Here is an 11,304-nt window from a genome sequence, read left to right as displayed (position 1 = left end):
AGATGATAGTTTGGGCCGGCAGCAACGGTGTTACAGGGGTACACACCTACTATTGCTTTGGACGCCACGAATGGACTGGTTAACAGCACGCGCAGGACCGCTGTAATTTTAGTGCTGCGACTTGAAGGTAAGGCAACTTGTACCCAGGGAACACTATTGTATCATCTGCAGCTTTGTATACCTGCGGCGTTGAGGTGCAAAGTGCTTCGAGCAGAAACCTGATTCGGCGCGGGGGGATATTCGTACCGCAGGGATGGACTTTAGAGCTACCGATCGATGCACCTTCAGTCTACTTGCGTGCTCTCCCTCATGCTTCAAGCAATCACACTCTATCGTCGAAGCAGCGTCGCCTGTGGTGGAGGGCTACATAGAAGGCATACGGGCGCTCACTGTCTTCAACAACAATGGACTGTACCCCTCCTTTCCGACGATTGCAGACGAGAACAGGCTGTTTTCGGCGGTCCTTGCGTGCAGTGAGTATGGCAAAGAGGACGAGGAGCGTGTCACCATTACATTGAGGGACGTGTCCGCAAATGGCGGACGGTACATTTGTACTGAGACACAAACTTGGAAGGATAACTGTGGAAGACATCTCGAGATCAGCAAAGTACTCAAACATATCGGTCACAAGAGCAAGAGACAAAGATTTCGCGGAGTACGACGCGAGCGAGTGGGAGGATGTCAGTGACGATACTGATGTTAGCAATGGCAGCACCAGCGATAGCGACGACACAGCATCGTTCGATTGGAATGGTCTCCGCGAAGCGTTGATCCCAATCGAAGAACTTACCCCCTTGCCTCTCTGAACAACTGAGGCCGAACGAGTCGGTGATGACGAGAGTGCAGCCGCTGAATTCAGGGACGCGTACTTGAAATCGAGCTCACTTGGACGCGCAGATCTCCGGATGATGACTCCAGCGTTCATCAACGATCCGTTCTTCCGTCTGCGCCTCAACAAATAAAACAATTGACGGATCTCAAAGAAAATTTTCCAATTCAGGTTGTTCTTGTTGTTACATCCCTAGGCTTTCCTGTAGCCACAACGCGCCTTCCCTTCACCGTCAGTGCGCCCCTTCCTCCACCACGATCTTGCCCCACCGCCTCTTTTCTCTTTTCCTTCTTATCCTTCTGCCACTATCACGTGGTGGAACAACCTCAAGGACCAGTTCAAAAGGCTGTCCTTTGAAGTACCTAGCCATGCCATGCCTTCGGACCAAAACCGGCTACATTCGCTGCTGGTGTATCAATGGGCTAATGCGTCCAAATTCATTTGAATTTCTCTCGCCGAATGGCCATATGGAGAGGAGCTGACACTCAGAACGAACGCGGTATCCTTCACATCACATCGGTATGACAACAGGATCGTAAGTGATGCGTTTACGCGAATGTCTATTGATCTACCCAATACGTCTTCGGTGTATCCAAAAAGCGAATCTGAGCATATAGCAACGCGTATCCAACGCAGACGTCAATTAGATATACACAATATCCCAGCCGTGTTTGACGAAGTCCTCCGCAAAGTCCCGTAACCCATACATGATCGTTTCTATTCACTTCTCATCTTGAAGCTACTAATAGTATATCGCTTAGAAAGCAAACAGCCAGACACCAGCAACAGCGCCAGCCATCATAGCACTAGCCTTGTTTGCGATCGCAGCACCAGTGAACTCAGCAGGCGCAGAGGTTGTGGGTACGGTAGCGTTTCCGCCAGCGGGAGGCAGGACACCGGATGGTGCCGAGGGCACAGGGACAGATGGAGCAGGGAGTGTCTCCATGATGAGACCGGTAGTAGCGTAAGGAGGCGGCGAGACAACGGAGGTCAGAGTTGCAGGAGGCTGGCTGGAGCTGACAATGGCGGAGCTGGCGGGAGGAACAGCTGTGCCACCCTCAACTGGGGAGGATGCAGGAGGAGCGGCGGCGGAAGTGCTGCCAACGCCGCCAAGGACGGGAGATGAAGCAGGAGCGGAGGGAACCTCAGTGGCAGGGGGTGCATCACCAGATGGAGGAGTGCCAGTTACAGTGACAGTGGCGACGCCGCAACCGCAGGGAGTCTCCTCTGAGGTGCCGTTGCCGTTGCCGCTGCCACCAGCCGGAGGAGAGACAGGAGTGTTGGCGGAACCAGCGGGAGTACTGACGGATCCAGTGGGGACGGGGTAGTTGAAGTCCGAGTTGCCAACAGAGACAGCTGTGGCAGTGGTCTTGCTAGGGTTAGAGGGTGCAGGTGTTGCCTGCTGCTGACCCTCAGTGCAGGTGGTGCTTGTGCCGTTGGAGACACCGCCGGTAGCAGAGGGTGCGGCAAAGCCAGATTCGAGAGGTGCGCCAGAGCCCGTGCCGGACGCGGAAGACTCAAGAATGGCAGTGTTCTGAGGAGCGCCATCCTTGTTACCAGCGCCGACGACCTCAATGGACTCGAAAGAGCCGGTCTTGTCCTTCCAGTGGTACTCGGTGCCTGGCGAGTAGTTAGTGACCTTGATGCTGGCAACGGTCATGTTGAAAGGGCCCTTGGTGTAGTCAACCTTGCCGCCGGCCCACTGGACGGTACCCTCGTTCCCAGAGTCACCACCGGGCCAGTTGCCCAAACGAACGTTGCAAGGAGTCTGCGGGAAGTTCTTGCCGCCATTGGCGTCGGCGTAGTTCAAGGTGCGCATAGGCTTGTTGTCAATGAGCCATGTAAGCGACTCTGCAGTCCAGTTTAGGGCGTAGGTGTGGAATTCATTCTGAGTGCTGGAGACATCGGCCTCGATCATGCGGTCGTAGGTTGTGGTGTTTCCCTTGCCAAAGTAGTTCATCTGGACCCTAGCATCGACGCCGCCAATCCACTCCCAGTCAACCTCATCGAGGTTGTCTGATTGAAGAACAATCGAGGAGATGATACCCTGACCAGGAGCGGCCTTCATCTTGACCTCAACGTAGCCAAAGTGCAGGTAGGCTTCGGAGCCGATGGTAGGGGCGTCGCCCTTCTTTGCGACACTGAACACGGCACCCTCGCTGTTGTATGTGAGGCTACCAGCGGTCTGTTTCCAGCCCTTGATGGCATCCTTGCCCGCTGTGAAATCAGTCTCGAAATTCTGGGGCATGGCCGGATCGTTCGGGCACTCCTTCTCCGTGGGGTTGCAGTCGGTGAAAGTCTGAGCGCCGGCCAGAGCAGCCAGGGCGCTCGCAGCAGCGTAGGACGTAAAGCGCATCTTGATTTTTATTTTGTCGAAACCTGAAGTTGAAGAATGGACGTTTGCCTTTGTAGAATGTACTCTTCACAGAAGATCGAATGGTACGTCGTTGCTATTGGTTTGGTCGCGGATCGAGTTGAGACAACGAGGTTCAATCGCAAGCAGTAACGTGAATGAATGGAATGCTCAAGATAGAGCTTTGTCGTGGTGGACGTAATGAGTGAGGTCGGCCAGCGTCCACAAAGCGATTGAAGGGAGCGTGGTATAAGAGGACGCGAAAACGCACAAAAGTTGAAGGTTGGGACAAGAATAAGGCCTGAGTGCTGGAGCACCGAGTATTAAAAGCCGGCATCCGCAGTACACGCAATCTCCGCTGAATCCACGCTCGAAGCCATGGGGCCTCTCGTGTCCGCTCATGCGGTCTCCTGTTTGAAAGCTCGGCACGCCCAACTGGTCAATCGCTGCGCTCCTTCGCTCTCGTCTGGAATTCCATGAAACAATTGTGGAGACTAGGGTGTGTCAGAAACGCCAGACGCCGGCCCCAGCCTATCACAACACGTAGCTAACTTCGCAGAAAACATCTGCGGCAGCCACACAAACCCTGCATGTCGCCGCACTGCTATCCCTTGAAGGTGATGCTGCTGTGGAGGACCGTTGGCATGAAGGCTGACGATGTGGCCTTGTGGTGAGCAGTGCATCCCCAGACAAGCATCATAATCCATATGATTGATATGGACCGATACTCGACCTTGAATAGATGGCGCTGCGGAACGTTGAGGTCTCAGAAGCTCAGCGATGACGTTGCTGGTTGACTCGGTGAGTCTGTTGATTGTGATGGGCACTGCCACGCACCCTCAAGCTGTTTGCTTTTCTGTTGCGCGTTGATCTTAGACAACATCCCAACCAGTGATGAAATGATCTGCCAGCCGTGAAGATCCTGTGGTCACACTGAGCCTCCTGGATGATGCTGTGCGCTCGCTGACGCCAAAAGCTTACCGCTCAAAGTCATTGACTCTCTTGATTGTAGCAGCAAGCAGGCGTTGATCGATAACGGAGAGATTCATCATTGTGAGTGAGTGAAGTAAGGAGTGTCGTTGTGTCGTTGCTGTGTTACGGTCTACGGCAGCTCTTGTGGCAGGTGGAGGCATGGAAGGAGGCACGAAGGACGACCGTGCCCCGCAGCCAGCTCTTTCCCCAGACCCCATAGAGGCACCAACAGACACCAACAGGCACCAACATCGATTGTCTTTGGTCGCCCTGCAGAAGCGATAGAACCCACAGATCCTGATGTTTCGCCAAGCAATGCCTGATCCTGCAAAATCCGCAAAACATCATCACCTACAGACTTTGTTGGTGCCATTCAGCACCACAGGCTTGCCAGAGCTCACGATAGTCTCCATGTTGCCCTCTGCACTTTTCATCCATCTCTATCTCTAAAATCGAAAAGTACATCCCAAACTTTAGTCATAACCTACGCTCACATTGCCGGTGGCGCGTTAGGTGGGCATTTGGACAACTTCCTCCTTTCTGCCTTAGGCTTCCAATTCCATAGCTCTCCTTTCTTAACGTCCTTCTTTCCGTCTGTTGATACATTTCGTAACGCCGGTTTACGGATCCTACGTCCAAATGGCCAGTACCAGCGCAACTCCTTTTCACCACCTTCCGCGTCTTCGTTGTCTTTTTCAGCGTTAACTCCCACGGCAATCTTCTCGTCCACGACAACATCAAGCTTCTTGATGGCACTACTTTGCGCCTTGGCTACCCGGTGGACGCGCATCAAGTTGCACTTACCCTCAGCGATCTTTTCGTCCTTGGAACTGCAGGGCTCCATGATGACACTATCTTGCGCATTGGCTGGCCGTCTGGGGTGTGTACAATTGCATCTGCTGCAGTAGTTTGCCGATACAGGCTGAAGCATCCCAGAAGGATCGACTTCTATCCGTGGTGCTCGCGCAAGTTCTTTTGTTCCCACAATGCGCTTCTGCCCGCCGCCAATAGTCGGACCTAGGGGATCTGCAATAGGCTCGAAGTCTGTAGAGACAGCGTACCTTTGTGTGAACGTTTTGTGGATTCTGAGCTCGTTCACGGCATCGTTATTCATCTGCGCCGAGTACTGGACGTGCTCCCAGCTATTTTGAGGGATCGCTCCTTGACGCTCCGACACCGTTGCCTGAGCTTCCGGAAGACTATTGGTTATCTCGATTATGCTCTCTTGCCGCTCGATCGGGTCTCGACGTACGTTGGAGGCATCTGCGATGCGTCGCCTCGCAACCTCGACTGAATACTCGTTGTCAATGCCATTCGAGTGTACAATTGGCTCAACGGTCAAAGACACAGTGCGTCGGAGCAGGGGTGCTTCATGGACATTGAGATCGTCACCGACATCGTGCAAGCTGTTTCGAGCGATCGTTTCTCGAACGACACGGCTATGGATCCGGTTATGTATCCTGGACGCTTGGAGTTCGAAGTAATTACCACGGACACTGAGCCTCGTTTCTTGCCTCTGTTTCTTGTCTCGGCACTCCTCTTTAGCTTCTGCGATGGCGCTCTTCTCTTTGGCCTCTGCAATAGCTCTCTTCTTTTCAGCATCCGCAATGTCCCTGCTATAGGGAACATCCTGCTCAACAACCCCTGAATTCCAGCTAAACGACGAGACCTTGCGTTCCAACATTATTTTCTCTGCACGAAGAGCAGCATTTCGAAGAGCTTCTCCGCGTCGTCTTCTATTCAGTTCTTTGCGCATCAGCCCTTCAGTCATATATCGTGGGGCAGGGTAATCCGCAGAAGCACCCCCCTCCTGAATCCCATTTCTGAGTGGATTTGTAGTCGTCAAATGTGTGGCGGATGGCCTGTAGAACGCTTCCGGGTCCAACGAATATCTTCCCGCCTCGTCATCAAGTCCTTCAGATTCGTCCCGAAGCTTATCTGCATTTTCCAACACTGCAGATGACTGTTCATACGACTCGTCCGGTCCCGGTGAATACCTCCGCGCGACCTCATCAGCCAGTGGGCTGTCATGTGTTGAGAACCTTCTCTGCAACAAACTCTCATTCAGAAACCCATCCTCATCATACAACTCCACACTTTCGGATGGACCAGAAACCGCATTCCGCCGCTGTCGTGGAAATGTATTAAATCTCTCCGGCGCGCCTGTTGGTATATAACTCCAGCGTTTGGTCGAAGGCGAATCGGTACTACGCCTCCTTTGGTCACCATTAGGTAGGGGGGGCCTCGAGCTAGGACAGAGAGGCTTAGGATACGGATTCGCTTCCCTTTCGTCCCTCAGGTCTGGCGTAATGATTCTGATGCCGCGATAACTCGAGCACACTTCGTCGATTGTAGCATTTATGTCTTGCTCCAAGATCAATAAAGTTGTTGTCCGCGGACCATCGAGCGCGAAATCATGGCTGGCGTTGTCATCGCCATCTCTCAAGACAATAGCAGAAGTGCTCAGACTGGAAGTGGGCGAGATGTGTGGAAGAGAGTGGAAAAGCGGGTACCATGGTTCGACCTCGATCATCTCTTCTTCAATATTACTACCACTGTTAGGCGTGGTAAAGTGTTCGTGTCCGTTATTTGGTGGCGAATTTTCTTCGGGTGGCAGCAAGGTGTGCAAAGCTAGGCAAAGATGACTACCAAACCAGGTGAGTTGTTCTTCATCATCTACAGGTTCTTCTTCATTCTGAGGATGTTGTCCTTCAGCGTACCCGGAATCTCTGTTTCCAGTGCCTTGAATTTCGCGATCGTTTTGATCTGTCTCTCGGACCGGGTGTTCGGTCTCGTTATTATCTTCACCATCAGGTTCAGGACCACTTTCGAGGGGAGGGATGCCCGTCGCAAGCAGGTTCACCATTTTTGCGAGATCGTCCCGTGATGCAGTTGGATATGCATCGTAATCTGTTTTGCGCTCTTGTGGAGCTGGTTCCCAGGGCAGTGTTGGAGCTGCTTCGTGAGCGGGCGTTAGGTTACCAGACCAGATATTCTCTGTACTGGAAAACATTTTGGCAATGTCGTAAAGATGATCACCAAATTGGAGTCGTATGCAGGGCAAGGAGCTAGGAGAGTGGTGACTGGTGTAAGGCACTGAATGATTAGGAATGTGGAAAGGACACATTTGTAAGAGAAAGCACTGTAGGCATAATACTCAATCCCTGAATCAGTGGGCTGGAGTGTTGTGGTAGCGAGAGGTCCCTTCAACGACATCCAGGGTCTTGAAGTGAGGTCAAGACTGATTTCGTCACACGATGATACTCAGGCAAGAGTTGTATGTACATCACTGTATTCTTTTTACTAGACCGTTCAATCATCAGGCCTAGACTACTGCGACATGCTCAGTAGCCTTTGGCCATCGCGATATCTGATGTAAGTATCTAGTTGGAGATACCGATGACACCGCAGGCAGGGCGGGCGCCAGCGTTACCAGTCTTCTTGGACTCCTCGTGTCCGCCCTTGCCGAGGTCGTCGGTGCCGGCGTGGACAACAATGGTGCGCTGCTTCAAGTCAGTATGGTTCTCACGTAGACGAAATGTGGTGGGAGTAGAGGGGACGTACGCCAATGACGCTCTCAGAGCCAATAAGCTTAATCAGCTTATCCTGAACGCTTCCCTTTGCGTTACCCTGGCCGTCGGTCTTGAAGTTACCGAGGTCACCAACGTGGCGCTCCTCGTCGCTGGGGGCACCGTGGGTCTTGTTGTGAGGGTTGACTGTTGTTGGTCAGCTCTTGTCCGGTCACCGCCGTTACATCATGAGGTGTGGCGATCTGGGTGCCGGAGGCACTCACAGTGAGGTCCGGCAGAGGTGCAGCCGTTGGTGTTGTCACCGAAGGCGTGGACGTGCATGCCACGCTCAGCGTTGGCATCGTGGCCGGTAATGTCCCATGAGACGGTGGTCTGCGAGTTCTCGTCGGCTTGCTCGAAGGTGACGGTTCCCTTGACGTTAGAGTCTCCACGGAGGACAGCGACTAGACAGTTCATGTTAGTCTACCGCTCTGTGTATTCGCAAAGCTGCCCGCTGTCTCAGCCCTACCCGCCTCGCAGTGTACACAAGGCGTGAAGGAGCCATCAGGGTGTGTGGGGAGTGGGGAGCTGATTGGAGCGTCTGCACCAGGAACAAGCAGCGAGCCACGCGGTATGGTGCTCAGCAAGGTCCTCGGACAGCCCTCAAAGCATCCGATTGAGCCATTCAGAGCGTTCTGAGGCCCAGAAAAGGCTCCTCGAGGACACAATGTGCTCAATCGCGCGCAGCCGCTACCCCACCTTCCTGCAACGGGGCAAGCCTGTGCTGCAAAGGGCAATAGACGTACCAGCCTTGACCATTTTGGCGGTTTTATATGTTTGGTGATAAAACTGAGATGAATTGAAGCTTGACTTTACGTGTGAAGCGTTGTTGTGAGTGTGAGAAAGGTGGTGAAGCTGCCGAAAGCTGAGAGCTTTACGGCTGTGCTCTGCGGGGCACGGAATGACGAAACGCGCGAGGACCCGCATCAGCTCGCTCTTTCGAGGCCGGCTGCCGAAGCTCCAGGCCAACGAATGATAAATCCGTCTGCACGTCGCTGACTGTGTCCAGCCTATCACAGCACTACTTTGAGAGCAGCCTTGCAGACACATGACATGCTAGACGGTGGAAGAACAGTGATATGGCAGTTTCATCTCTTTGCATTTTGATATCGCAGTACCAAGCAGCTATATGAGTGTGGTGATGCTAGCTGATCTCAAACCGTAAAATTCATGCCTTCATAACTATTCAAAGAAAACGACCGATATCGGACTACCCCTCTATGCCTCAATCTTCTTGCGGAGGATGTCCTTGAGAGTGACGGCATCAGCGGCGAATTTCGAGATACCCTCGCGGAGCTTCTCGACGGCCATCTGGTCCTCGTTGAAGAAGAAGCGGAAGGCGGCCTCATCGTTGATGTAGCTCTTCTTCTCGATGTCGAGCGAGCTGGCGTTGGAAGCATCGAGCTTCTTGGGGACAGAGTCGGTCGAGTTGTAGAGCTGCTCAAGGAGGTTGGGCTGGATTTGTCAGTGAGTGATCTACAGTCTCAGAAATGATCAACCTACAGCAATTGTGAGGTAGTCGCAGCCAGCGAGCTCAGTGACCTCGCCAATGGAGCGGAAAGAGGCACCCATGACGATGGTGTTGTAGCCGAACTTCTTGTAGTAGTTGAAGATCTTGCCGACGGACTCGACACCGGGGTCCTCCTCCTTAGTGTACTCCTTCTTGGTGGCAGCCTTGTACCAGTCAAGGATGCGGCCAACAAAGGGGGAGATGAGGAAGGCGTTCGCCTCAGCAGCGGCAATGGCCTGGACGAGAGAGAACATAAGGGTCAAGTTGGTGTTGATGCCGTGGTCCCTCTGGAGGATCTCAGCAGCCTTGATACCCTCCCATGTCGAGGCGATCTTGATCAGAACACGCTCCTTGCCAATGCCCTGCTCCTTGTACAGCTGGAAAATGTCAATTCACCTCTCTTCGCAGATTCAGTTCAAATCCACTCACGTCAATGATGCGGAGGGCCTTGTTAACGGAGGCCTTTGTGTCGAAAGAGAAGCGCGCGTCAACCTCGGTGGAAACCTTGCCGGGGACGATGTTAAGGATCTCCTTGCCGAACTGGACGAGGAGGTTGTCCAATGTCGCATCGACCTGGTCCTCAATGTTGTCGCCGTTCTTCTTGCCCCACGCAACAGCGGCATCAATCAGCTTTGCGTACTCGGGCTTCTTGGAGGCCGCGAGAATGAGCGAGGGGTTGGTGGTCGCATCCTGGGGCTTGTACTTGTCGATGGTCGCAAAGTCACCAGAGTCGCAGACGACAGTCTGTCAGGGTCTGTTAGCTCCCAAACTCACAGTCGCACAGTACGGTTGCGCGTGCTGCAGCTGCCGTGGGGGTGCAGCGAGCTACAGTGGGGTTACCTACGGTGCCAGTGGCCTTCAATTGGTCGAGGGAAGAAGTCATTGTGAATGTGAAGTGTGGATGTGAATTGGGGTATAGGAATGGATCTTTGGGTATCGCAGCGAGGAGAGGAAGGGAGGTTGTTGTTTGTTGAGAACAGCTGCGGTAGTCGATCAGCTTTCAATCAGTCGGCCTCCAAGGAGCCCCGCTACAAAAAAGGCTGCTGCGTCACAAGCGTGGCAACCGCGACGGCGGCCGGAAGAACAGCTGGCTAGCAGCTGGCTCGCAATTGGCGATAGGCCCACTCCCGTCCAACTCCAGCGGCTTTGCATCAATCAGCGTGCTAATTCCTCGCGGTAAGCAGACCCTGGCGGCATAGGGCTGTCCATTGTTGTCGCTTCTTTCGCCGTTCCACGGCCGTTGGGCCTGTCAGAGCAGCTCGAGCTGTTGCAAAATCCTTACTCATCGCCGGTATGACGCAATCCCTCAGGAACTCTGATGGCTCTGCTTTGGCTCGATGGGCGACACACGCCGGCGTCGAGCATCCACTGCGGTCCGCCGTGCCCCTCTTTCCTCTCTCAGCAGAACCTGCTGCGACGTTTGTTCCACGTTCCAACAAGTTCCACCGGCTCAACATCGTGACATTTTTGGAAATTTTCCACGCTTCGGACTACTGTCAGCCGAGCCAGTCAATTCAGTCGCCGGCTGTCACGGATTCTTGCTGCGGCCTTTGAGCGACTCTGCATGTTTCCGCGGCAGCCGGAGAAATTGCCGCGTCGATGCGAGCTCGCCATAACAAACATCTGGCTCTAGTTTCCCTCACCGCAGCTTATCGTGAGAGTCGTTCTAGATTTGGGGCTGAACACCCATCAGGTGCCTCGCGAACCGTGGTTGCTTTGTCGACCCTGCGTCGGCATCCCACTCACACCGGAGAGGTCGGCGAACGAGCTCACCGCCATGCATTTGATTCTCAACAACCACCACCAACAAACTTCAACCTCATCATTCGAGATATTAAGGCTTGAGCACTTATGTGATTGTACATTGCAGCAAGACAAACATGAGCTTCGAGAATCTACATTCAACAAGACTAATCACGAGGTAGTTCAGAGTAAACAACCTTCCACATCACTACTACCAAATGCCATAACATCAAGAAGGGCTTTCTCCAGCGCAGATACGCGACGGATACACAACAATGGCAATCTACGAAAGTACCTGCTTTGAAGAATCTGGTTGCCGGTTGCCCAG

The 11,304-nt window shown here is 53.4% G+C and overlaps 5 protein-coding genes across 5 annotated transcripts; 1 reads left to right on the top strand and 4 right to left on the bottom strand.

Moving 5' to 3' along the window:
• Positions 1–253: 253 nt before the first annotated feature.
• BU25DRAFT_454826 (uncharacterized protein) lies at positions 254–806 on the top strand (the record flags this gene model as incomplete). Its single annotated transcript, XM_033709896.1, has 2 exons — positions 254–543; positions 599–806. 2 exons carry the CDS (start codon positions 254–256, stop codon positions 804–806), a joined length of 498 nt encoding a protein of 165 aa, XP_033565561.1.
• Positions 807–1,586: 780 nt separating this feature from the next.
• Positions 1,587–3,185, bottom strand: BU25DRAFT_333163 (glycoside hydrolase family 16 protein; the record flags this gene model as incomplete). The annotated part of the gene is made up of 3 exons (XM_033702473.1): positions 1,587–1,835; positions 1,974–2,185; positions 2,276–3,185. 3 exons carry the CDS (start codon positions 3,183–3,185, stop codon positions 1,587–1,589), a joined length of 1,371 nt encoding a protein of 456 aa, XP_033565560.1.
• Positions 3,186–4,644: 1,459 nt separating this feature from the next.
• Positions 4,645–7,167, bottom strand: BU25DRAFT_418182 (uncharacterized protein; the record flags this gene model as incomplete). The annotated part of the gene is made up of 1 exon (XM_033707860.1): positions 4,645–7,167. One exon carries the CDS (start codon positions 7,165–7,167, stop codon positions 4,645–4,647), a length of 2,523 nt encoding a protein of 840 aa, XP_033565559.1.
• Positions 7,168–7,438: 271 nt separating this feature from the next.
• On the bottom strand, positions 7,439–8,563 carry BU25DRAFT_407031 (copper/zinc binding superoxide dismutase). The gene is made up of 4 exons (XM_033705437.1): positions 8,470–8,563; positions 7,948–8,127; positions 7,719–7,870; positions 7,439–7,657 (listed from the first exon to the last, which is right to left on the bottom strand). The coding sequence occupies exons 1-4, from the start codon at positions 8,480–8,482 to the stop codon at positions 7,538–7,540; spliced, it is 465 nt and encodes a 154-aa protein (XP_033565558.1). The 5' UTR covers positions 8,483–8,563; the 3' UTR covers positions 7,439–7,537.
• A 240-nt stretch (positions 8,564–8,803) lies between these two features.
• Positions 8,804–10,272, bottom strand: BU25DRAFT_407029 (transaldolase 1). The gene is made up of 4 exons (XM_033705436.1): positions 10,078–10,272; positions 9,663–9,977; positions 9,227–9,610; positions 8,804–9,178 (listed from the first exon to the last, which is right to left on the bottom strand). Exons 1-4 carry the CDS (start codon positions 10,114–10,116, stop codon positions 8,942–8,944), a joined length of 975 nt encoding a protein of 324 aa, XP_033565557.1. The 5' UTR covers positions 10,117–10,272; the 3' UTR covers positions 8,804–8,941.
• Between the last annotated feature and the right edge of the window lie 1,032 nt (positions 10,273–11,304).

Source organism: Macroventuria anomochaeta (assembly GCF_010093625.1).
Source record: "Macroventuria anomochaeta strain CBS 525.71 unplaced genomic scaffold BU25scaffold_4, whole genome shotgun sequence".
Lineage (NCBI taxonomy): Eukaryota > Fungi > Ascomycota > Dothideomycetes > Pleosporales > Didymellaceae > Macroventuria > Macroventuria anomochaeta.
This window is presented reverse-complemented; position numbering and strand designations above follow the sequence as displayed.

What these genes read in the sequence shown, in the direction of transcription:
- BU25DRAFT_407031 (XM_033705437.1), bottom strand. An exon ending in CACCTCTGCCGGACCTCACT is followed by an intron (nt 7,871 to 7,947) that starts GTGAGTGCCTCC and finishes GACCAACAACAG; the next exon opens with TCAACCCTCACAACAAGACC. An exon ending in GCTCTGAGAGCGTCATTGGC is followed by an intron (nt 7,658 to 7,718) that starts GTACGTCCCCTC and finishes GACTTGAAGCAG; the next exon opens with CGCACCATTGTTGTCCACGC.
- BU25DRAFT_407029 (XM_033705436.1), bottom strand. Translation starts at nt 10,116, where the DNA reads ATGACTTCTTCCCTCGACCAATTGAAGGCCACTGGCACC. An exon ending in AATTGAAGGCCACTGGCACC is followed by an intron (nt 9,978 to 10,077) that starts GTAGGTAACCCC and finishes AGACCCTGACAG; the next exon opens with ACTGTCGTCTGCGACTCTGG. An exon ending in AGGCCCTCCGCATCATTGAC is followed by an intron (nt 9,611 to 9,662) that starts GTGAGTGGATTT and finishes GACATTTTCCAG; the next exon opens with CTGTACAAGGAGCAGGGCAT.